The sequence below is a fragment of the Ptychodera flava genome, chromosome 12 (genome assembly GCF_041260155.1).
Source record: "Ptychodera flava strain L36383 chromosome 12, AS_Pfla_20210202, whole genome shotgun sequence".
NCBI lineage: Eukaryota > Metazoa > Hemichordata > Enteropneusta > Ptychoderidae > Ptychodera > Ptychodera flava.
In genome coordinates, this window is record NC_091939.1 from 9,279,209 (window position 1) to 9,306,186 (window position 26,978).

Consider the following 26,978-nt stretch of genomic DNA (forward strand, 5'->3'; position numbering starts at 1 on the left):
AGGTATGGCCAATAGTTGCCGATTTAACATTTTTTACATTTATGATACGAAATTTCTGCACGAAATACATTCTATGGTCGGGTCAGGTTTAGCTGGGCTTGCACATAATACATTCTTTACATTTAATACATTTTTACATTTATGTCACGAAAGGTCTGCACGAAATACATTCTTTGTCGGGTCAGGTTCAGCTGGGCTTGCACGAATTACATTTAATACATTTAATACATTTTTTACACGAAAGATCTGCACGAAATACATTCTTTACATTTAATACATTTTTTACATTTTTTACACGAAAGGTCGCACGAAATACATTCTATGGTCGGGTCGGGTCTAGCTGGGCTTGCACGAAATACATTCTTTACATTTAATACATTTTTTACATTTATGTCACGAAAGGTCTGCACGAAATACATTCTTTACATTTAATACATTTTTTACATTTTTTACACGAAAGGTCTGCACGAAATACATTTTATGATCGGGGACCGGGTCTAGATTGGCTTGCACGAAATACATTCTTTACATTTAATACATTTAATACATTTTTTTACATTTTTTACACGAAAGATCCGCACGAAATACATTCTTTAATTTAATACATTTTTTACATTTTTTACACGAAAGGTCTGCACGAAATACATTTTATGGTCGGGCCGGGTCTAGCTTGGCTTGCACGAAATACATTCTTTACATTTAATACATTTTTTACATTTTTTACACGAAAGGTCTGCACGAAATACATTCTTTACATTTAATACATTTAATACATATTGTACATTTTTAACACGAAAGGTCTGCACAAAATACATTATTTACATTAAATACGTTATTTTCATTTATGTCACGAAACGTCTGCACGAAATACATTCTTTACATTTAATACATTTCTTACACGAAAGGTCTGCACAATATACATTTTATGATCAGGACCGGGTCTAGATGGGCTTGCACGAAATACATTCTTTACGTTTAATACATTTTTTACATTTTTTACACGAAAGGTCTGCACGAAATACATTTATGATCGGGACGGGTCTAGATGGGCTTGCGCGAAATACATTCTTTGCATTCTTACATTTGATAGATTTAATACATTTTTTACACGAAAGGTCTGCACGAAATACATTCTTAACATTTAATACATTTTTTACATTTTTTACACGAAAGGTCTGCACGAAATACATTTTTTGATCGGGACCGGGTTTAGATGGGTTTGCACGAAATACATTCTTTACATTTAATACATTAATACATTTTTTACATTTTTTACACGAAAGGTCTGCACAAATACATTCTTTACATTTAATTCATTTTTTACATTTTTTACACGAAAGGTCTGCACGAAATACATTTTATGATCGGGACCGGGTCTAGATGGGCTTGCACGAAATACATTCTTTACATTTAATACATTTAATACATTTTTTACATTTTTTACACGAAAGGTCTGCACGAAATACATTCTTTACATTTAATACATTTTTTACATTTATGTCACGAAAGGTCTGCACGAAATACATTCTTTACATTTAATACATTTTTACATTTTTTACACGAAAGGTCTGCACGAAATACATTCTTATGATCGGGTCCGGTCTAGATGGGCTTGCACGAAATACATTCTTTACATTTAATACATTTAATACATTTTTTACATTTTTACACGAAAGGTCTGCACGAAATACATTCTTTACATTTAATACATTTTTTACATTTATGTCACGAAAGGTCTGCACGAATTGGTCGTGTCGGGTCTAGCTGGGCTTTCACGAAATACATTCTTTACATTTAATACATTTAATACATTTTTTACATTTTTTACACGAAAGGTCTGCACGAAATACATTCTTTACATTTAATACATTTTTTACATTTATGTCACGAAACGTCTGCACGAAATAAGCTTACATTCTTTACATTTAATACATTTCTTACACGAAAGGTCTGCACGAAATACATTTTATGATCGGGACCGGGTCTAGATGGGCTTGCACGAAATACATTCTTTACGTTAATACATTTTTACATTTTTACACGAAAGGTCTGCATGAAATACATTTTATGATTGGGACCGGGTCTAGATGGGCTTGCGCGAAATACTTTCTTTGCATTCTTTACATTGATACATTTAATACATTTTGTACACGAAAGGTCTGCATAAAATACATTCTTTACATTTAATACATTTTTACATTTTTTACACGAAAGGTCTGCACGAAATACATTTTTTGATCGGGACCGGTTTAGATGGGCTTGCACGAAATACATTCTTTACATTTAATACATTTAATACATTTTTACATTTTTTACACGAAAGGTCTGCACGAAATACATTCTTTACATTTAATACATTTTTTACATTTTTTACACGAAAGGTCTGCACGAAATACATTTTATGATCGGGACGGGTCTAGATGGGCTTGCGCGAAATACATTCTTTACATTTAATACATTTAATTCATTTTTTACATTTTTTACACGAAAGGTCTGCACGAAATACATTTTTGATCGGGACCAGGTTTAGATGGGCTTGCACGAAATACATTCTTTACATTTAATACATTTCATACATTTTTTACATTTTTTACACGAAAGGTCTGCACGAAATACATTCTTTACATTTAATACATTTTTATATTTAGTCACGAAACGTCTGCACGAAATACATTCTTTACATTTAATACATTTTTTACATTTTTTACACGAAAGGTCTGCACGAAATACATTTTATGATCGGGACGGGTCTAGATGGGCTTGCACGAAATACATTCTTTACATTAATACATTTTATACATTTTTTACATTTTTTACACGAAAGGTCTGCACGAAATACATTCTTTACATTTAATACATTTTTTACATTTATGTCACGAAAGGTCTGCACGAAATACATTCTTTACATTTAATACATTTTTTACATTTTTTACACGAAAGGTCTGCACGAAATACATTTATGATCGGGACCGGTCTAGATGGGCTTGCACGAAATACATTCTTTACATTTAATACATTTAATACATTTTTTACATTTTTTACACGAAAGGTCTGCACGAAATACATTCTTTACATTTAATACATTTTTACATTTATGTCACGAAACGTCTGCACGAAATACATTCTTTATATTTAATACATTTTCTACATTTTTTACACGAAAGGTCTGCACGAAATACATTTTATGATCGGGACCGGATGTAGATGGGCTTGCACGAAATACATTCTTTACATTTAATACATTTAATACATTTTTTACATTTTTTACACGAAAGGTCTGCACGAAATACATTCTTCACATTTAATACATTTTTTACATTTATGTCGCGAAAGGTCTGCACGAATTGGTCGTGTCGGGTCTAGCTGGGCTTGCACGAAATTCATTCTTTACATTTATCCCTGTCGCGATAAGTTTACACACACCAAACTTCAATGTATTTAAGTATACCGCTGGCGATGTTGTTACATTCCCCTGTAATCACCCTAGTAATCAGGTAGAATTACACATGCTGTTTACGCTTCTGGAATTCCACCGGGAGCTGATCCTGGCCATAAAAGTGGCGGCTGTACAGATGGGACGGAATATTCCACTTTATTGAATGAGGACATAAAAGTAAAATTTTACTTAATCAATGACTCTTGTTCATTTTCTTACTGTTTGTATCATTTACCGAGTGTCACTGCTTTATTTTTTGTTTCTCTCGCTTTTCGTCTTTTATCACCAGTAGGCCTATAACCTTAAAAAACATACATGTGAATTTACTACCGATCATTCCTCCCAACCGTAATAAAATGGTATCAACCACTACGTTGTCTGTCCCGCGCACAAACTATCTCCACCGAACATGTCGTCAAAGCGAAGGGTTCGCCCGACAGTGCGGTCTGAAATAATTCAGCTTTGGCTGAATGGACATTCTATAAGATCTGTTGCTCAGGACAAAAATATATCGGCATCAACAGTGGTGGCAACTATTTTGAGGCGATTCAAGAAAACCGGTCTAACTGTAACGGCTAGAGCAAGTGGACGCCCACACAGTACACTCAGTGTGATTTTCGGACGACCTCAGTTTTCGGACATGCTGTTTGTTGTACTCACTTCGCTCCGTATTGATAGCGTTTTACAAGGCATGCCACGAACCGCACATTAAATCAGGTGACGCTACTGTCCCGTTTAGGATAGTTTTTTTTCGGTAGAAGCTATTTCGGGCGCTACAAACTTGGCAAAGTTAGCCACACCGTACGATACAATATGTCGAACGCAACACACAGAAACAGCCCGTGTCCGATATCTGAGCGCTATACACGTCGAAATACAGTTGCGTCATCCATGGATTAAACGTAACTAATTATCACGAAATATTTCCACATAGTTTTCTAAACACAACGAAATTGAAAATCGGGGTTCGAAGTTTCAAAATATCAGTATTTAGCCCCTATAATCATATTCCAAATACGACGTCCGATTATTGCGATAGCAGTCCGATTACTACGCACTCAACATGGGTCAAAAATTTGGCAACTTTGACCCCCTAAATGCCACTTCTGTCGGTGTTAGCAGTTTGAGGATAAAACACAAAAAAGTTTCGAAAGGTATGATAATAAGACTTCGTAGTGCTCGTCATTTATGAAACGGCTTTGGGCGAAATTCACTACCCTGTCCGAAAACTGACACTGAGTGTAAAGCTCCGCAGATGTTGTCGAGTATGTCGAGTATCTGAAAACAAGGAAGCCATCGATGACAGCCAGCGAAGTTCGCGCGGAGCTTTTGAATAGTGAAATCTGTGACATCGATTCCTTACCTGCCACAGAACTATATACGACATCTTTAAACGAGATTTGAACTATAGTTACAAGAGGATATCGTAGGTACCTGCAGAACAAGTTACAGAGCAAAACATAGAATGTGTCGTTCGATACATCGACATGGTTAAAAGCCTTGATCCACTGCAAGTACACTATTCGACGAAGCCGGGATAAAGCGAACGAATATTCTTCTAACTCACGTCATTTTGAAGAGAGTCGCTTGCCAAGTACTTGATGAGAGAAATCTTCTACGACCTCTAATTTTACCTGCTTGTATTCCGCGTTCGGAAGAGTTTCTGAGCAACGATACAAATCATTGACATCGAGTTCACTGTTGGAAAACTTTATAGTGTCTCCTTCGTCATTACGATACTAAATTTGAAATTCAGCCGTTTTCAAACTTGAGATATTTTCCTTAATCAGGCACACAAGTTAGAAATACGTTTTACGTATTTTCGTCCCGCAGTACTTCACTTGAAATTGGTACATGTCGCTTGGTCAGAGCACAGAGTGCGCGCGTGTACTTTGTGAAACATTACAGGTCAATATTCGCGCGCTTGGAGTGATTGCAGTTGATACCATTTGTATAAAGGGACTCATTCTATGTGGACATTTTTGAGGAAGGCTAACACCGATGAAAAATCCGCATGTGAAAATGAAATCAGTTAAAATATATATTATTCTAAATAAATGACACGTGAGACAAATGAGAGACTGAGTGTAGTTGTACCATTCACATTTTATTTCACCAACCCACAGACCGTTACCAACCCCTTGGGCCAAAACGAATGACCCCTTGAGCTTATCTCGTAGACTCCCCATGACAACGTTCACTTCCTCTATAAAACGAGGGCTTCATGGGGGGAATGTGATATCAGATATGTAAGAATACAACAACATCACCAGCGGGATACCTAAATACATTGGAAGTTTGGTGTGTGTAAACTTATCGCGACGAGGATAATACATTTTATACATTTTTTGCATTTTTTACACGAAAGGTCTGCACGAAATACATTCTTCACATTTAATACATTTTTTACATTTTTTACACGAAAGGTCTGCACGAAATACATTTTATGATCGGGACCGGATCTAGATGGGCTTGCACGAAATACATTTTTTACATTTAATACATTTTTACAATTAATACATTTTTATATGTTTTACATTGATGACATGAAAGTTCTGCACGAAATACATCATAAGCTCGGGGCAGGTTGTAGATGTGGCTTGTAAAAGTTCAAAATTGGCGAAAATTGTCCTAGCACAACGTACATTACCGCTGAGCGACGCTTAGAACAAGTTTGACACGACAAAGTGTTACATAACTATTGTTATTCAGCACCCATTTACACCTATGGCCATATCGAAGTCCAGATAGTTAAAACCACGGCCCCTGAAAAGTGTCTTACGTGCAGACATTTTTACGACAAAATGTAAAAATAGTACAGAATGCAGGCAAGGCCCACCTAAACTCACGATAAGGTCGGACCGTCCCTCCCAACCAAGTCCTGATAGTTTGTGCGGACATGTTATGCAAAAAAGCATTTAATGTAAAGAATGTAATTCGTGCAGACCTTTCATGTAAAGAATGTATTAAATGTAAAGAATGTATTAATGTAAAGAATGTATTTCCTGTAAGCACAGCTAGACCCGACCCGACCTTAGAATGTATTTCGTGCAGACCTTTCATGTTGTAAATGTAAAAAATGTATTAAATGTAAAAAATGCATTTCGTGCAGACCTTTCATGTACTAAATGTAAAAAATGTAAAGAATGTATTAAATGTAAAAAATGCATTTCGTGCAAAACAGGCCCAAACTCCCGATGATGTACGATAACTCCCGAGGAAGGCCCGAGAGTTCGGTGTATTTCGTACGGACATTTGTTGAAAAAATGTATTAAATGTAAAGAATGTATTTCGTGCAGACCTTTAAGTAATAAATGTAAAAAATGTATTAAATGTAAAGAATGTATTTCGTGCAAGCCAAGCTAAACCCAGCTAGACCCGACCTTTCGTGACATAAATGTAAAGAATGTATTTCGTGCAGACCTTTCATGTAATAAATGTAAAAAATGTATTAAATGTAAAGAATGTATTTCGTGCAGACCTTTCATGTAATAAATGTTTTAAATGTAAAGAATGTATTTCGTGCATGGATAAATGTAATAAATGTAAAACGTGAAGAATTCTTGACTACTGGCCATGGATGTTGTGAGAAGCGTAAAACAGACTTTTAATGTTGCATAAAAGAACAATTTATTTACTCATTTCAATTTCGTTAATTAAAATTTATTGATATTATCGTGTACAAGAGAAACTGGAAAGGTAGGCCTAGACGTTTCTTGTGTTGAATACATCCTTACGTCATGTTATGATAGTTTAACCATCAAATAAACGCGATGGACGGACCAATTGAAGCATACAAAACGAGTAGTATAGCCTTTTAAGTACAACTGTTACAACCCTTAACAATTGAGAATTGACAATAATCACAAAATGACAACTAAACGAGTCACAACAGAACTTGTCATTTGATATGGTTGTCTTGACGTGAAATTACACGCTATGGTTTAGCATTGTGACAAAGTTTAACTCCAAAGTAGGCACAGTCAATAATTACACACACGCTGACCAGACAGACTGATAGACCAAGCCACAGAGAAAATACAATGAATGCTTCAGGTTTCATTTCAAGAAATGTGCCAGAGTTACCATCACTCTCTGCAGCTACATCGATAGCATCCTCCACCGGGGTCGCTCCTTTAGTAGGTGGTACTATGGTGGTCAATGCCATCCAGATTGGTCGAGCAGTTGTCTGTGATGTACCACTGACTTCTTTCATTGTTGTGAGAGAACTCGTTGACCCATGACTTAAAGGGGATCCAATGATGGAATGTCTCGGTGTAATCGGTCCAGTTATAGTTGGTGGCATTTCCGTCGAAGACTCAAAACTTGTTGTTGGCACACTTAGCGTACCTTGTTTCATGGTCGTCAATTCTGAGGTTGTCTCTACTGTGAAATCTGCAGTCGTTGATGTCATAGTTGTTGCTGGTGGCGTGGTAGTCAGAACCTCACTGGTCACTGCTTGAATAGTAGTGGCGAAGGTGGTGGGCGCACGTGATGTAACATCAGCTGTAGTCTGCGTGTTAATCGTTGTCATATGCATGGTTGATTGTGAAGTACTTCCTGTGGAAATAGCACAAAATTGTGAGCAATTCCGACGTCATCCAATGAAAAAATGTATGAATATGTATTTGATGCAAAATTATTTATTACTGGGATAATATTTGAAGTGCGAGTACCTTGAAATTCACACACAAAGGGGTTCAAATCTGTGCATGGCTCGTCATTCCAGTCTAACTAAGTCTGGTTGGTCTAGCGACCCCCAGCCGCCTGTACCCCAGTCCGTGAAACCATTTTCTACAGGTTCACCATCGACCCACTTGAAGCTGCCAGTGTGACTGGATAGGCCGATCCATACGTTGTGCATGAACATCATATCATCAACAAACTGGTTTTCTTCATCGTCCTCAATAATCACCAGCCAGCCTCCCTCCGCTGAACAGTTACTTTTGGCGTTTTTCCAGGTGTCGCTGTAACCAGATTCGCGATAGCAGCTTTCACTGTTGGGGTAAGTTACAAATCCTGAAGGGCAACCTGTTAATTGTAAATTTGAACACCGGATAATGACGTGAAATGCTGTGTGGTAACATTTCATAGTAATTTTCCTGTTGTGTAGTTTTGATTCAGAAGTAAATATCTTGCATCATATGATCACGAATTAAACTTGCTGTTTGATAAGCTATACAAAACTAAAAATAAACTATGATTACTGCTTATCGGATACTTTGTTCCCAAGCTGCACACCTATATATTTGGGATACACTCATACCCTTTTCTCTTGCTTTTATTCAGGTCAAATAACACAGATTTCTAAAACATGGCCATCGCTCAACCGTAGCACGGTACGTTTGCAATCTGTTTGGATGTGGAGGACGCGGGCTATATCACCAAGTTCTCTCTTTTGATTTTTTTTGCCAAAAGGTGTCATTATTATTCATCCCTGCGAGTAACGTGTAAGACTTGTCTGAAACTCGTCCAATATGTCAATCACTGAGTCATCGCGTACACACAGGGCCGCATTTTGTGAATAATCGTACAGTAGTTGGTATGAATCGCTAAGAAGCCGTGGATAATTAAAGCATGCGCACGGTAAACGAAACTAAGTGCGTTTGGTCTCAACCCCCTCCCCGCCTCCTAAACGAAATTATTGGAAGTGCGAAAATCCAACCCAGCCTCATTCTGTATCATACCTATATACAATCGGTAATTACGTGGTTAAGAATATACAGTGTTATTAATCGGGTTCGAACCCACAACATAAAGCATCCAGTCACCTAGTGGAGAACCAACAGACAGAAATACTCAACCAAATCCACCACTGGTACACGCCAAACAGTATAGCGCGATATTTTGCGATACAGTAAAACGTGGAGCGAGATGCTGATATGAAAACATTTAGTGCGATTTTTGTGCCCCTAAATAAACAGAAATACTGCCGAACCCCCTACCTCCCTAAACGCGGAAGTTACGTTTGCCGTGCGCGTGTTTTAATTATCCATGGCCCCTAAATAGCGTTTTGAGGAAGACGCCTTATTGTTTTGATGCAGGTTAAAGGGAGGCGGTCGTCGGAACTCTACTCAAAGGTTGCCAAGGACCCTTACGACCGATGTATACTGATCTTGGGTGCGTTGGCGATGGATGGAAGTTAAAACAAGTTTGTTAACAATGAATATCGTAAAATTTTAATGTTTCAGCTCTGTTGACGTGATGCATCTAGATATCATGCATGAAATACATTGTTTGTAAACAAGAGTGTCGCACATGCTTGAGTACAATTGAATTTATTGTTTTGCATGAATTCATCCTATATAGCGAGCAATGCATCAGGTATGAAATGATATCTGAAATATTGACAATTCTTCTCTTTGACCATTCAATAAGTGTTCTTCTGAGGTAGGCTATGATGTAGGGAATATTAACAGAGATTGGTAGATTCCGTGACAAAACAACATGTAAAGTCTAAAGGCTATCCCACTGTTCGTCTACCAGTTTTAAAAATGATGAGCCACTTTATAAATAGGTATAGTCTCTCTTCTAACATATATCTGCTGCAATCGCAAATACTGATATTTTTATTGGAATGTACTCACCTCCTGAATACGAAGTATCTTTGGCGGTGTACATGTGAGGGAAATGAAACAGAAAGGCGATACACATGGAACAGAAATGTTTGAGATGTGTTTTCTTTATGAAAACTGCAAATAGTCGCTAATTTATGTCAATGAAACATTTCAAGTATATTATCTATTTTGTAGACCGAAAATATGTTTGTCAATCCACTGATAGTTGAAATGTCTGTTATAAACGTCATATTTTTAAATGAACCCTGTGATTCTATGTTAACTATTCTAAATAAACGATGGACTAAAAATATATATACATTCACAGCAATTGTTCTAGTTTATTCTGCGAGAATACTCCTTGCAGAGTGAGTCAAATGCTAAAGAGCTAGATTACTTTAAAATGACAATCTGAAAGTCATTTTCAATTAAACTCGACATATCGGAGGTGTTCCAGTGTGCGTTTATAGTAACGCGTCCAGGACTAAAATGGCACAATGTATTGTCAGTCATTCTCATTGGAAAAAATTACTTTTAGCGGATGTCTGTCTGTAAAATGACACCGTTGAAGTCAGAAATAGATGATCGACGCATGGGCACCCCTACAACTTAAATATATCTCCAATTACAAAAACAATTTGTTTCATTTAGAAGAATATACAAGCAACATTAGCGAAATGACGTGTCAACTGCCACAGTGGCACAATAATATACTGTAAACAAGCAATGCAATATCGATATAATACGTCAATACCTGCTCGCTCATGCATAGCTACAAGTCAGCCATGCATATACTCGGTTTTTTAACCTTTATTATGGTTATTTAAAGTACATTATGTTACACATAAAATGTGTTTTGAAACAACAATCTTACCCTCATATTCACATGCATATCCATTGCGGTCTTCGCAGTTACTGTCTTGCCACTTGTACGATGCGCCCCTTGCAATGAAGACGCAGTCGCCAGTTCCGTCGGGTCTGTTTGTGTCGAAATTCGTGTAGTCTCTTTGAAGGTCCCATGCCTGATATCCCATTCGCCATTCACTCATCATATCAATGTACTGCAAGTCGATCCAAAAGTCACTGGAATATAAAGACAATATTCCCTCGAGGAAAGCCTGTTTGGCAGCGTCCTCTACATTAACGAGCGATGCCCAAAACGGGGCAGACCCAAAGTTCCGACAGGTGTCTGAAGCATTCGCGAAACGCAAAGTCGGAGTCCTTACGACCCTGATACAGTGAGATAGGTACGAGTATTCACCAGTTGCACAATCTGCCGATACGAAAACACAAATTACGGTGAAAATTTTAAAGATTTGTTCGATGATGGATGTGTCAAGATTCCAGACCAGATGGTTTGATACAAGTTGAAATGACAGCTTAATCTTCATTTCTCGTTGACACCGAAGAACTTTTGCGTCCGGCATAATAAAATGACATCGGTAGAATTATACGACCAATAATAAAGTGCATGATAAAATATAAAATGTTAATTTAGGGCCTATGCTGATTAAATCAAAACAAAAGATCTCGATGTTTACCGTTAAGCAATTCTTTACGCTTCGTTTTCAACAACGTAGCATGGGTGCTAACAATTTAATGTCACTGGCATTGGCAATAGACGTTATACTGTATGTGACGTTTCATAATGATTAATATACTTTTAACAGAAATGTTGTTGTAACAAAACGTAATAAAAATTGAATAGTTAAGCAGAAAGTCGAGGTTTCAAACTACAACGAGACATTTTAAAAAGCCTACAAACCTGCCCGTGTATGTGCCACCACACACAACACAGCAACCCAACAAAATATTGCTTTCATTTTTCACATCGGCGTTGGACAATTTACCGCCTGTATCTTCTCGGACGCTTTCTGATAGACGTATTACTATATGTAGTTGCACTTAGTGAAATGTGATTTTAATGTCTTAGCTTCTTGTTAGTTGACATCAGTACGTTTCCTGCAACCTTCCGGGTAAATAACAATCTTTTTTGAATGATTCTCTTATCGGTATTTTAGCCCAACCGCGAATAAGGGAGCTATTTGTACTTCGTCTAGCGCTGCGGCTTGAAAATTTGAAAGAGCTTTGCCTGTAGCAAAATGTTTTCTTTTCCACAATTCGAAATGCTCGCACGATAGAAGACTTATTTTATCAACATAAAGGGGTAATTTTCGATCGAAACAATTAAGTTACTTGCCAAATAGGACAAGTGTTGATCATTTGTGATTACTTTACAGATCTTTCTATTAGGTGGTATGGCAACGAAGGAAAACGGTGAAGTGTTGTAAGATGTTCCATAGGCAGTGAACACATCCTGTCCTCAAAAATTTCGCCAGCCACGTCTTGATATGCAACTCACGGGCAGTAGGTGAACAAACACTGACAATGAGAAGAAAGCAGACTGGAAACTTTAAAGGAATACAATCGGAAAATAGCCAGAAAGACCATTTCCAGGAAAAGGAATGCATTCAGATAGAAAAATGGAACAAAAAAGACTATGAATGTTCTCTTCTTGACTCTTCAACGAAGGTATCGTTTCAGTGGCTAATTAAACGTTGGAATGGCTTTGCATTTGAATTTATTGTGACGAGACAGTTTCAAAACAGTTAGTGACAAAAATAGTTTCTGATAACATTCAAAGCTGTAATCGATTACATGACACATGAATAACATTGACTTACTGGATCGCACTATATAAACATGATTAAATCACAGCTTTACAAAAAATGAGACGAGTGGTAACATTTGGGAGAAGCATGTGTATCAAGTTTTCAGCAAAAATGCTGATTTAAATGATTTTATGCTTGGATTATCCTTTCTTGAAATATTTGGTATCTCCTCCCAAGCTCTAATTACCATGTCCTTCTCAAATAGGCTTTACAAGTAACGCAAGGAAATATTCAGGTTATTTCCATAAATTAAATTTCATGCTTGAAATGAAAATATTATAAATTGTTCTACACTGCCGTCAAGGCGAAACCTTTTCAAATGTCACCCTCGTGCTTAAGTTGACCCTTACAATCAATACAATATTAAAGGGACAAAGTCGGCCATTTTTCATGAATTTTGTTTGATGCGAAATACTATTATATTGTTTGACATGTCGAAAGATACTAAATGAATGAGTGACCATAAATATATCCGACCCCGCTTTTAGACATGATCAATTAAACCATGGCGAAAATGAATTAATGGTCATGACCATTAATTCATTTTCGCGATGGTTTCGTTCATCTTGTCTAAAACCGGGGTCGAATATTTGCATGGTCACCCATTTATTCAGTATCTTTCGACATGTCAAACAATACAAGTAGTATTTCGCATCAAACAAAATTCATGAAAAATGGCCGACTTTGTCCCTTTAATATACATACACAAAAATTCAAACGTCGATTATGTTATCATTATCACTTTCAAGTTGTCAATTGTCAACTTTTCTCTCATTTGCCACTTAAATATCAGTGCGTGTAAAAACAGTGCACACAAATTTAGTGTATAACAAGTTTTCCAAAAAGCCAACCAATATCTTTCTCTCGAAACCTCGATGTACAGATTCGATAACAAACGTTTTAGCGGCAAACAAAAGACGGATAGTGTGACATCAAGAAATTGATGTTTCTAGTGGAAAAAATGTCAGTTCCTAGAGAAACAAAATATGTATTAGGGTTAATAAACATTATTTTCGTTTTCAATTTGTGGCAGCAAACTAAACTTAATTGCTGTTATAAGTCGGAAATTGCGGTCCTTATGCAAATTACAAGTCAGTGACATTCTAAGTTGTTCATTTGAGAAAAGAATAATGGACAAATTGAAATCAACATTGTCGAATAGGAGGTCGAAAAATGATAAGCACTTTGGTGTATGTACGATTACACTACATGCATGTATTTTTCAGAAAGTGACACAAAATATTGACATAAAAGTAACGTAACTAAATTATATCCCGATGGCATTGATAGTGGGGGCAGAACGCTATCTTGTCAGAAAGACAGCATATATACCGAAGAATTACATAGTAGTATTACGGTTGCAATGAAAATAGCCAACAGGTACAATAGATAATAAAAGCTTTTGAGTAATACAATTACTTGAACTATCTTGCTAGTAAGTATCATCTGAAGTTGTAATGCGCTTAAAGCGTTCAATGACATCGATTAATCAATTACCTGTTCTGATAATAAATGCAAGATTTCAAGATCAAGTTGCCTCAGAGACACTAGTATGTTTCACAGAGCTTGCCATATAAGAGCTTCGAAGCTAAAAAAACAGTCAGTAATCTTGTGATGCTTTTAACCTCACAATAAATGAAAATTGGAATAAGAACTTACACGTATGTAGTCGTTGACGATTTGGTTACACCATGAGCAGATTGTGGAAATTCAGTCTTGTATTCGATAAAACACAAAAAGCATGTTTGACCGTTAAGGGCCCGGCAACACGATGACGTACACTGATAACAAGCAACCCTGCTGATAGCTTCATACGCTAACAGAAACATTTCAATTTGTAGAAAATAAAATGAGTAAAACATAACGGGAATCCGTGATAGGTTTCAAATTGTTAAATATTGATTACAATCTACTCTTTAGTGTTATACACTTCGTTTTTAAGTAAAATAGATCAATCATAACGCACAGGCCAAACAGGACACATGACACTACAAGCCAAAATGAAAAGATCAACAGACCGCCTGTATTCATGCCGAGAAATGTGTTTTCATCACCGTCTCTGCGAAATGGCGATCTACCGACAGTAGGTGAGGGGATCGCCGGTGAATTTGAAGGTGAGGCAGTAGTATCTTCATTTCGGGGTTCATTGAGTGCGACAACTTTTTCAGAGGGTGATGAAAAACTTAATGATGGAGTGTTTGTGATACTCCCAGTCATCTGAATTGAAGACTCTGGAGAACTGGAACCGATGGGAGTGTTATCTCGTCCTATTTGGCCGCCAGGTGTACCACTTTCTCCAGTTGACGATGGAAAACTGGATGATACTGTGTTTGCAATATCCCCAGTCGTCTGACTTTTGGGCACTGGCGTTTCCCCAAAAACCGTCAAAGTACTAGTGCTATGGTTGGTTGGCGCCGAACTTGTGTGTTGCTGAACCACAGTGGTATCTAAGGTCGAAGGCAGTGTACCTGACGACAGTAATAAAAGTTATGTGAAAGTTATTCCTTTGATGGCGCAACATGTGAAAGGATTATAGGATTGAATGCTTGTATTTTCGTTGAGTTTTAAGGATAATTGTATTTTTTTCTTCAGGGTAATAAACTCCATGGTAACGATCATACCTTAGTGTCATCCCTTACTGGCAAACGCAATCTTTCTGATAATTTCTCAGGATTTCACGTAATGTGTTCCAAAATTCATTGCTTATAATCTCGTATTTTCCTATCTTTTTGAAATGCTCACAGCCATAACAATGATACTCAACATTAAATCCGTCGGTCAGCTTGAATTGTGATTGAATTTGTTAAAATGTTGCATATGTTTACTCACGTAACCACTGGTTAGAGTTTCTGTCATTGAAAGGAAAAGAACAGAAAAGTATCTTTACTGTCTAAATTATGACTCTTTGATAAAAATTTCATGTTAAGTATAAGATGATACATGACATCAAGGTCAAAAGCGTTCGGCTAGAAAAGGGTGGTCTAGTAACAGAGTTTTGTCCCACAGATTGTTGAGTTCATGAAACACTCGCGCACACATACTTGCTAGCACACATTGCACATAAATTTTATCAAAGCGATGAGTACATCGCTCAACGTGGCGAACGACAGCATCGGAGAAAATGCTGAGCTATCAACTTAGAATAGAATATCAAATAATACAACAATTCAATTCCACAACATGCAAGATAAGAAACGTTAGAAACTTTGTGTTAAACGATCTTACAATGTTGTATAAGCAGTACTGTAATCTATGAATTACCGAACGAAATATGTGATATAAATCAAAACAGTATTTCAAACATCAGCAATGCAAAGGGAGTTAGCTGAAAGGGAAGATTTATAAATAAGGACATTGTTTTTATTTAACGTAAAACAATGGTTAAATTGTTACGTGATACGCAAATGTGACACCTTAATAGGTTGTACTCGTGACTTTCATTAGCTTGATCTTCAGTATTGTCGATTTGCTTCAGCCTGTCCAACATAGAAACAAAAAACCCACAGCTAATGGTGATTAGTTTTCAAAGATTTGTTGAGACGAGGTGATTATTTGTCAGGATTGTGTATGTACTCTGTGTCTTTCGTCGCTAATAATCCCTGCAAATGTCGTCTTACGTACCGGGATCTCTGTATTCACATATGATGCCAAGTGAGGTTTCGCATTGTATGTTGTGCCAATGATAATCGCTGTACCTATGCATGGCCACGCAATTTCCACCCCCAGTTGATGGCTGGTCATAATCAAAAGCTGAAAAGTCACTCGAAAAATTGAATTCTTTTGGAGGTTGGGTTCCCCACCACCACTTCCCTGAAGGCGACCCTGTAAAAGTAAAATGCAATCCAATCCAAAAGCTTCCAGTGTACTGCGTTAGGTTGCTCGCTATAACTTCTTGTTCTTCGGCACTCTCGATGGTTACGATATGAGATTGGGATTGAAGGCCAAGCTGTTGACACTCTAGGACCGCGGCTTCCCAGAATCGTCCTGTGGAAGGGTCTTCCCTAACTATGTAACAGCTGCTCTCATAAGAAAATTCATCCAATCTGCATCCTGTGAAGAATAAAATTAAGTAAGATTTCGTTGTCAATTATGTAGAAATACTCCTCAGTGATTTTATATTATGATTGTATATAACAGAGCATATTTTCAATGTTTTTCTGTTTTTAGGAGTTTTGAGTAAAAAGAAAAGTTCTGAGAAAGACAACTCGGCATATGATTCAAAGCAGAGTAACATGCTAAAACGTGTCTGTGAGTTAAAACCTTACCTTTTGTTGGCAGTGTAATGAAAGTCTCAAGAAGGCACAGTTTTAAAATACACATTGATGCTTTTTTATGCGTGCTAATCATGATTCTCGGATTTAAGTCGGCGATATCGGACTGAAGGTAGCTTTAAACAGTAAATGTATCGCAGACAAATGTACGTATACTGTCTTTTACAAAAATTGAGTGGGGTGTCTCGGAAATGAGTTACACCCTTCACTTACAAGAAATGTGTGATTAAATAATTAAATATTCAGTATACAGAAAAGTATGATGAAATACGTCTTTGTCTTGAAGAAACGAGGTTGTGTGTTTGCGTTTGTGAGTTCGATCAATTGACAAATATAAAGAGGAAAACAAATTTTAACCCACACGGGAATATTCAATAATATAGGCATGTGTGTAGTTAAATCGTCAATAGTAAATAAAGATGAGGGTAATGAGAGTAAAACAGAGAGATAAAGAAGGTAGGAGGAAGGAAGGACGAATAACGGAGACAAATTAGCGAAACAACATCATGTTATTGAATTCTATCATGTTTTATTCAATTGGCAAGTGATAACACCACGCCCTGGTATTTTAACTCTATTTCACTTTTGTACATAATTTGAGAAACCTTCACACATACTATTGATTGAAAAATTTTTTTCCTCTCTCTCTCTCTCTCTCTCTCTCTCTCTCTCTCTCTCTCTCTCTCTCTCTCTCTCTCTCTCTCTCTCTCTCTCTCTCTCTCTCTCTCTCCCCAGCCAATCAATAAAACCCCTCTCCATTTGCCTTGCCCCTATTTCCATCTATTCCCACAACTAACTCCTTTAAAACTGCGTAACTTATACACAGTATCTTTCATATACCCTATACCTCTCGACGAATATTGATCATTTTAACAAATACATTGCACTTAACTACGACCGTATGTCTCTATTTGTGCGATTTAAACAAATTTAGTGCATTAATTATTTATATTTATGTTAATAGTTTGACATTAATCTAAATAAAATTGCATTAACTCCAATTCATTCATCCACTGTGGCAAAAACACACTTGACGGAAATAGTTCACATCCTTATGTACTTATGCGCACTGCACGTTTGATTGAAAAGATTTGTGGAGGTTTAGAAAGGTATGCTGGGGCAGGAACGGTTGTTATACCATGGCTGCAGTTTTAGTAACAATTAAGTGACACGCCTAAGAGTAAGAAATTCACGAATGTAGGATTGTGATTTTGACGAAATAAATTTTGATATAGATTGTCTAAATCGAAACGTTGAGTCCAAATGACAACCTAAGTTACCGTGTACAATCGACGTCGTGTATAGTTTGATTAAAAATGTTGTTTGCCGGAAAAACAGTAGAGACCTTAGGGGCATACTTTTCATTTCCCTAGATTTTTACACGGCATTGATTACTTAACATATATGTCTCTGCACGTTTGCAACATATATTACATTGAGTTCGCACACCGTCATACGGAATGGCGCAAGAGGAAAAGGTACTTATCGTTAGAGGGCGGTGTTTCAATCTAGGCTGTTTACAAACTCTAAACTATAAGGGAGGATTGTGATGATGAATGGAATATTTGTTGCAGTGATGATGTTGGTGATGGCGCTCGTGATGTGTACTGCTACTTACATTAACACTGACAGAGACCCATCCCATACTTTCTTACTATTTTGTTCACTTAAATTTTATTATTTTCCATACGGAGTTTTTATAATACAAAATATGTGCAATACATTATGTAAAGATTTGACAATATGATTTTCGAGATGTCATGTCTTTGTTTTATTTCTAATTGTTTGATAATAGATTTTTTTATTTTAAAAGCTAGAGCGCCAAACTTTCATTACATTCCCTTACACTTTAAGTCTTTGCTTTTGTGCATTCACATTTGAACACTAGTCTTTTTACATATACAGTGCGTTTCACCTAGGTACCGCAACTCAGCGTATGAGACGGACACAATGCACGTACAAAACACACGATAAGCTTGGGTATCACGAAACATTTGAAAGTCACCGACTCATTGATCAATTACAGTAAACCAGCATGGGGTAACCGCTCTGTCTAGACTGAGAGATACACCAGAGTAACGGACTCACTGTCGGAGGATGGTGAGTTCGAGACTCCAGCACGGTGTTGTTCCCTTGAGCAAGGCACTTTACTCCTCAGTGCTCCATTGGGGGGTTTGCGGCTTATTACCTCATCCTGTAATTGGGCTAACGCCTGTTGGATGATGGACTGAATAAAAAAAAAAAAAAAAAAAAAAACGGCTGAAGAGAAGAGAAAAATCTTTGGGGCACATGATCAGTGACTGCATGAACAGTTTGAATGTTACTATATTGATTAAACTATATAACTCAGTGTTCTCCCCAGGCCATAGCGGTCCCGCTGCGCTTTGATTCTCCCCGCTACGCTTTAAAATATTCGTGCCATCCTTTACATGTAGTTCACAGGCTCTGCGTAACTACCAGCTGTTGCATTCATTGTCTACACATTTAATGTAGCGCTCACTGCAACTTTCAACCTGGTGAAAGAGTGGAAGGTGCGAAGTATGGTATGCATCAGATAAGTTGTCCGGAAGTGTTGAGAGGATCGTTAAAACTATAGAAGAATCGGCTGGGTTGTTCACAAATTTTCATTCCAGAATGACTATTACGACCAACAAAAACCTTTAATACTCAGTATACATCGCGGACAAGTGTTCACAGAGGTAGGCGGTGTAGCACTAGCGGGGCCTTTGATCACATTCCCATGCTTTGTTCAACGAAATGGACCGCAAAAGAAACAAGAGTTGACTGGTGAGGTTGATTATGATTTTACAACGATGAGTTTTGTCTGATTACGATCACGATCGCGATCGAGTTCACATTGCATAAATTTCAATATGGCGGCGGCCATGTTGGCCGACGTGTTTATAACGTGTTGACATCGATCCTGGCGTCGCGTGTGGTTCCACTCTGACACGTTCTCTGAAAGATTTTACACCTGATTTTCGAGTGATTCTAGTCGTGCTTAGTTCATGTCTTGTGATCATCTTGGTGGTATTTTTAAAATCAAGAATCGAACGACGATGTTCAGTGGCAGCAGAAGTTATGCAGGGGGGGGGGGTGCTCGTTGAAATCTATCCCCGTGATGAAAAATTATTCGCGGTGTTTGTCGTTCAAAAATGATATAAAACTCGATTAAATTTGAATTGTGTAAAGCTTAAACTTGTGAATTTTCCTCTTTGTTGGCAAGTTTTGACAATTTTATTAGCAATATATGTATTAATGAAACTCCAATCAGATGAACCATTTCTTGCTCTCAAGGTTTCAATCTGAATCTTCTGTTTTAATTGCAATTGTAACTACAATACTGTGATGATTTATTTAAGTGTAATAAAGAGCTTCCATGATGTTCAAACTGCATACTTGTGTGTTACCATTGCATTTTGTTGTGAGTGTGCATGTATGTGTGGGTGCATGTGCAAGCTTACATCCATATGCAAATAAAAATTAATGATATGCAAATGTTATGCAAATTAGCCGCTACGCTTTGGCGCTTTAACTGACTCTCCTCCCCTTGAGGAGGAGGGGAAAAAAATCCGCGTCGCCGCACCATTTTTTGAAGAAAGGCCTGACCAGAATCATTTTTTTTTTTTTGGCCTTACGCATTCGAAGCATCCCAAAAAGATAAATACGTTTATTGATGATATCTTTCAAGCTGGTGATAGTTGATGACGCGACAATCATCAGTCACCCAACAGAGCTCCGCCCTGAAAGACCCGTCATTACTGTGAACATGTGTTTAGGTTCCTGGCAAATATATTGTCACGCAAGGAGCTATTGATTCCCTACGATAATCAATCAGCCAGCGTTTCCTATTGCGATACCAGGATAGTGTATTTGGTCAGTAAATACATCAATACCGACTCTTCGAACAAAATTCTTGAAAGCAAGCTTTAAAGGCTGTGCACCTGCGGCAACCTCCCCCCCCCCCCCCCGAGCGTGTAAACTCTGATAACACTGTTTCCATGGTTAACTTTCCATAAAGAGGTTTGTAAAAGTAGTATGCTAAACTTAAGAACAGCGAGACATTGTTTCACAAACAAATAGTTTTTTGCCAATGGGCGAGCGCCGGTTTGTGTATGTAAATTTAGAAAATCTTGGCGGAGATTCGATATACTCGCTTTAAACGATACACATGGCGTTGGTTGACTGTAGTATCATACCTTTTAGGGTTATACTAATAAACATGTCTTTCCATGAGCAAACTTTATTTCAATTGCAAAATTGTCTATTACATTTCAAAGTCCTAGAGTAGATTAACAATAACACATATATTTCAGATTTATAATCTTGTATTTATTAACGAAAATGACAACAGTACATCATTGAGTTTGCGTATTCATAATCCTGATGCCGTTTGCAATCTTGCTAAATCTTGTATTGTTTGTGAGGTATCTTGTTTGGTTTTTCTCAATTGAAGTTAATATTTGAACGTCTTTGATATTCATGATTTCGATGTCTGTAAGTTCACATTTTACCGTTCACAGGATAGTGTGTTTCTGTGCCATTTTAATGAAAACAATGAAGGGAAAAGGCGAAAACACATAGACTAAACAAAATTTGCAATCACAAATTCTACAACATTACATGCCAATATATGATGGTAACACGATTGTGAACTCACGGCTTCACAGTGGTATGTTCATTCCATTCTTTAGTTGGACTGATGATTCTGTAAATTCGCAATTTGGTAAATACGATTGGAAATTTTAAATATTGGATTTCACTGAGCACAGACTCGTCTATATTTACAGTGACTTGATATATATGGCCAGGACACTGCCATCTTCTCATGACAATACCTATTACGTACTGAAGAAAGTGGGAAGGCGTCATTCGCGTGTGGATTTAGAATGTATGTGACCATGGAGTCGATCTTTATATGTAGTTTTATCAACTTTCTTGGTGTGGTGAACTGATAATATCTGAAATTTGTGGATGAAAGAGACAAAGACGAGTAAAGTTTCAGAATCCCTACATGAAACTAGTTTATACAAAGCCACAAAAATCGGAGTAGTAAACAGGGCAACCAAGAGGACATAAACGGTTAACATGAGTAAGAGTGCCCGAATTGGAAAGACTCCTATGCATAATAGAACGAAATGTTGACATGATTTATAACACAGTCCTTAATGTTTTAAAAACTTAACACAGCCACTGTTTCAAAAACGTCGTCGTCAAATTGTACTAAATCGTCACATGCCCTTATATCATTCACAAGCACACACTGTAAACCGAACGAGTTTGTCGTTTTTCTGTGTATATCACATTTGCTCTTCCACACAACATTGTCGTAAAAATTGCAATATTCTTTGATTTGTTGGTGTTACGATACGAATATAGGGACAAGTGCTGACAATGTACGTTTAACTATTTTCAATTCTTTACACGACCTCATAATTACCACATAGCAATCTTTAAATATGAGTATAAACAATATATCTCATGATAAGTAGCACAACGAAAAATTGAATTAATAGTGCGGAAATATATTCTCTTCATTCTTAACGTTTTTCCCTTTAGGCTTCTTGATGTAAAAGAGGCATTGTACTCTGTACTGCAAATTGTTTTAACGTCTTTTTCGTCATGCCATCATTCAGTATGCCAAGATGTTGGACAAATTTCACCAAATATATGTTCATTAAAGCTCCATAAGCTGTATCTGTTGGCAATTTTTTCAGAACTTTTGTTTATTGGTTCCCCTACCTTTCTGCAATGAATCCCTAATTGATGCCTGGTATTTAGCATATCAACACAGCCTATATGAGTATAATCTCCTTTGTTATTGTTAAAAATTGTATTCAAGTCCGGACTAGAATTCATTTGTAAACAATAAACAATGATCACTAAACACATAAAAGCTGTGTTGACGGAACGAATACTCGAAATTTTAGCATGACAAACGGAGTGGGGTCAGTTACTGAAGTTGATATATAGAAGCAGAATACTGAAAAACTTGCCACAAGTTATAACTTATACCCCTTTAAATTTTGCAAATTAATAATCCTGCCGGCATTGGTATTCAGATAAACGACATTTGTTGAGAGTATTTCTTTCTTCGTCCACACTAAGGTATTAAATATGAATTTTTAACGCTTTATTTTTGCTTTGTTTGTAAAGAAGAGTCAAATGCGCATGTTTTGACACATGTTAGCTTTATCTACACGTCGAGACTACTTGTTTCGACTTTACTGTTTCTCAAAATTATAAGTATTAAACTTTTGCACAAAAACATTCCTCAAGGAAACTTAAACCATTGTCTTTCACAATCAAGAAAACAAATATGGGATAAACGTGCAAAATTTAGGAAACAAAGTACCTAACATTGCTTGAGCCCCTGTTGAAAGTATAATGTTCCATGATTATGAGGACAGGATGATGAAAAAACTGAATTCAGTCCACAGTCTTTGAAATGAGTGCACAAAACAGACTATAGAAGTATTGAAAACAATAGAGTGAGCAAAAAGCTTTCTCGGGTTGCGCAGTACCAAAACATGTACTAAATTTCAGGGAATTAAAAGGCCAAATGCGTTGAATTATTGGTTACTGAAATATGTGTGGAACATTAATTAAGCGAAGAACAGAAGAACAGGTGAAATGTTGCAAATACTAAGACAGCTTGTCGCACATTTTAAATAAATGATAAATAATGTTCATCTGCTTTTTAATATATATGTTCTTTCTCACTACAACTTGCCCATTCATTCAACAAATAACAATTGCTATTGTATTTAAACGCGCTTTTGGGCATAAGTTTGTCTCTAATTTCCCCATAACAATTTTTAAGACTGCTACCTCGAATAGGCCGAAGCCTGGCGTTTGCCTATGAACGTGCTGACTTTAGTACTGCTAAAACTTGTTGTAATGCATAGTTTAACGTTCAAGTTTGGGAGACTTCCGACGTGTTTGTATGTCTTCTCGGGCTTCTGCAGAAGTTGACTTGATCTATAATTTGTCTACATATCTTGTATTAGGTCAAATATTTTCCAGGTTGGCAAACTTTAACTCCAAGATAGAAGCAGTCAACGACCACACACACGCCGACCATTAGGACAGAGAGACTCAGCCAAAGTGAAAATATGATAAGTGATTCTTCCTTCATCCCCAGGAACTCGACAGAATCTCCATATACAGTCGATGTTGTTGTACCATCAGTTTTTGAGGAATGGAACGTTGAATCGTTATTCTGATACTCCGATGTTCCGCTTTGGTCACGGAGGGTCATCACCAAGTTAGATGCCGACTGGCCTGTCATCTCAGAATTGTTAGAAGCATCCAATGAGGACCAAGTGGTAATGCCGGTGGCTGGAGCGGCAGTAGTTGCCGTGTGACTTGTAATCTGCACAGTCGTATCAATAGATGTCGACGGGTCAGATGTGTGTGGCAAGGCAGTGGTGGTTAAAATGTTTGAGATCACATCCGATATTGTTTGCGAGGAATCTGTTGGAAGGATTGTTGACCCTACACTTCCTGCATGAGGATACGATAAATGGAGCAATTAGTAGTGAGCAGTCTATGAAAAGTGGCAATTATTTATTAGGAGAAAATATATAATCATACCTATGGTTGGCCTTTAAAGCACTAAGCTAGGTTGCCATATGCCCTTTCTAGAAACACATAGTCGGATCACCGTTTTTTTTAATTTTTTTTGAGATTTGATGATTTGTGTACTAGTTTACACCAAGAACGTACATTTAAAATCTTTCAGATGTTGACGTGGCCTTTCTGTTGAGGCTTCAGAGGTCGCAAGCTTTCCTCGAATTCAAAAACAAAGGTTTCTTCAAATTCAATGATTTCCTGCCAACTTAGAAGAACATGTACAGTCGAATCTCATTTTGCCCATATTGTCGACGTACATGGCAATTGCCTACCTGGATACTCGCACACAAAACTATGGAACTCGCTGCATGGTTCGTCAAACCAATGGTCTGCATACGGTGATATTCTGACGCAGGCCGTGCCATTTTCATCCGGTTGGTCTGGGCAATATGGTGGGATCTGCATGTTCGTGGACCAGTCGGTTATTCGACTTTCTACTGATTCGCCATCAACCCACTTGAACGTTCCAGTGTGACTGGACAAACCGATCCACATGCTTATGTCCATGTCTATTAAGTATTGATTTTCCTCATAATCATCAACAATGACTAACCTGCCGAAATTCACTTCACATATAGCTTTTGCTTGCTCCCAAGTAGAAGTGTATGTGGTCCGATAATAGCAGCTTTCACTACCAGGATATGCTTCATATCCAGGGCCACAACCTGTTAAAGGTAGATTTTTCAGGTTAGGAATGATTCCTGCTCAGAGAATAAGATGGGTATTTACCCCCCCCCCCCGATAATGATAAACACATCATTTAACTTCGAAAGATGGATGTGGATGTCTGAAGTCTTTCTTCCTGACCCGTTGAGCTTGTAAATTTTACATTGACAACGCTATAAGTCACATCATCAGTGATCTGCAAATCATCGTCGCAGCTGAATACATACGAGATCAAGTAACACGCACAAAAGACAACAACTGCACGAGCCTAAACAGGTCAAGAGACATTGTGAAAATTATCAACAGGAAAATGTACCAACGGCCCTACCACCAGTGGTTGACGATTCGGGTGTTGATGGCACAGCTGTCACAGTTGGAATGCCAGAGCTCATGTCGGATATCGGCTGTAACGATGATGATAGTGGGATAAAGGATCCTGAGTTTCCTGCAAAAGGGATAGGAGACAAGGAGCGATCATCATTGTGTTTATCAGAAAGTAGAAATCCTTAATCAGAAGAAAGATATAATTCTACCTGTGGTCAGCCTATAAAGCAGTCGAACTGCAGTTAGCCCTTTCTAGAAATATAACATTTGATCACCGTAACTTTTCAAAAACAAGATTTTATGGTTTATATGCAGGTTACTTCGCGTCGACAACCTCTAAGGTAGAACTAGCCTCGGGGACAGACATTCGTACTCTCAAACTTTTAAAATTCTATTCTGATATACCACTTGTAGGTGTAAGAAAACTTTTCATCGGCTTAGTTTTGATAAAAACGAAAATATTTTAATTTTTCTCCATAGAGTTAACACAGGAATGGCTGCCATTTTGAATTTTAAATATCGGTAAATCTTGGGTTATTTGTTTCTCTAGTGCCAAAGTTTGCACGGTGACCCCCTATTTTTATCTTGATTTAGTAAGAGAATGGCTGAAAGTCTCATTAAAGAAAGTCTGAGCAGAAGTTTAAGTCTTCCACTTTCGAGATGCATACTGCCTTAAGCCATTGAGTATGTTGACAGCCAGTTGAAGCTACAGAAACCATCCTAATCTAAAGCTCACTTGTTTACCTTCCGACTTCAAAGTAATTTTGAATCTTATTTGCACATATTGTAAAGAAGGTGACAATCGCTTACCTGGGAATTCACACATAAACCTATGATACTCGTTGCACGGTTCATCAAACCAATGGTGTGCGTATGCTGATATCCTGGCGCAGGCTGTTCCATTTTCATCTGGCTGATCTGGGCAATATGGTGGGATCTGCATGTTCGTGGACCAGTCGTTTATTCGACTTTCGACTGGATTCGCCATCGACCCACTTGAACGTTCCAGTGTGACTGGACAAACCGATCCATATGGTCGTGTCCATGTCGATTAAGAACTGGTTTTCCTCATAATCATCAACAAAACTAGCCAGCCCTGGTGCGCTTCACATCTAGCCTTTGCACCCTCCCAAGTATTCGTCGTTCCGGACAGATGGTAGCAGCTTTCGCTATTTGGATATGTTTCAAGTGCAGGGCCACAACCTGTGAAAGTTAGATAAAGTGATTTGCCAGTAAACTCTTATGCCTATACTGGAGAGTTTTCAAAGGGGAATACAATGTTTTAGAGTGAAAAAAATGAACGGTTATGGTCACTTTGTGTCCTGTCTTTCCATGGATACGTGGAATTTGAATTGTATGTACAACAATTATGTTTTACACTCTTCAATATTTATTTCGCCTTTTAAAACTCCAATGA

At 37.5% G+C, this 26,978-nt stretch overlaps 1 protein-coding gene across 1 annotated transcript; it reads right to left on the bottom strand.

Moving 5' to 3' along the window:
* Window positions 1–8,156: 8,156 nt before the first annotated feature.
* On the bottom strand, window positions 8,157–26,504 carry LOC139146029 (C-type mannose receptor 2-like). The gene is made up of 7 exons (XM_070717477.1): window positions 26,372–26,504; window positions 25,554–25,682; window positions 24,844–25,236; window positions 24,122–24,442; window positions 16,287–16,715; window positions 10,868–11,266; window positions 8,157–8,467 (listed from the first exon to the last, which is right to left on the bottom strand). The coding sequence occupies exons 1-7, from the start codon at window positions 26,502–26,504 to the stop codon at window positions 8,157–8,159; spliced, it is 2,115 nt and encodes a 704-aa protein (XP_070573578.1).
* Window positions 26,505–26,978: the final 474 nt, after the last annotated feature.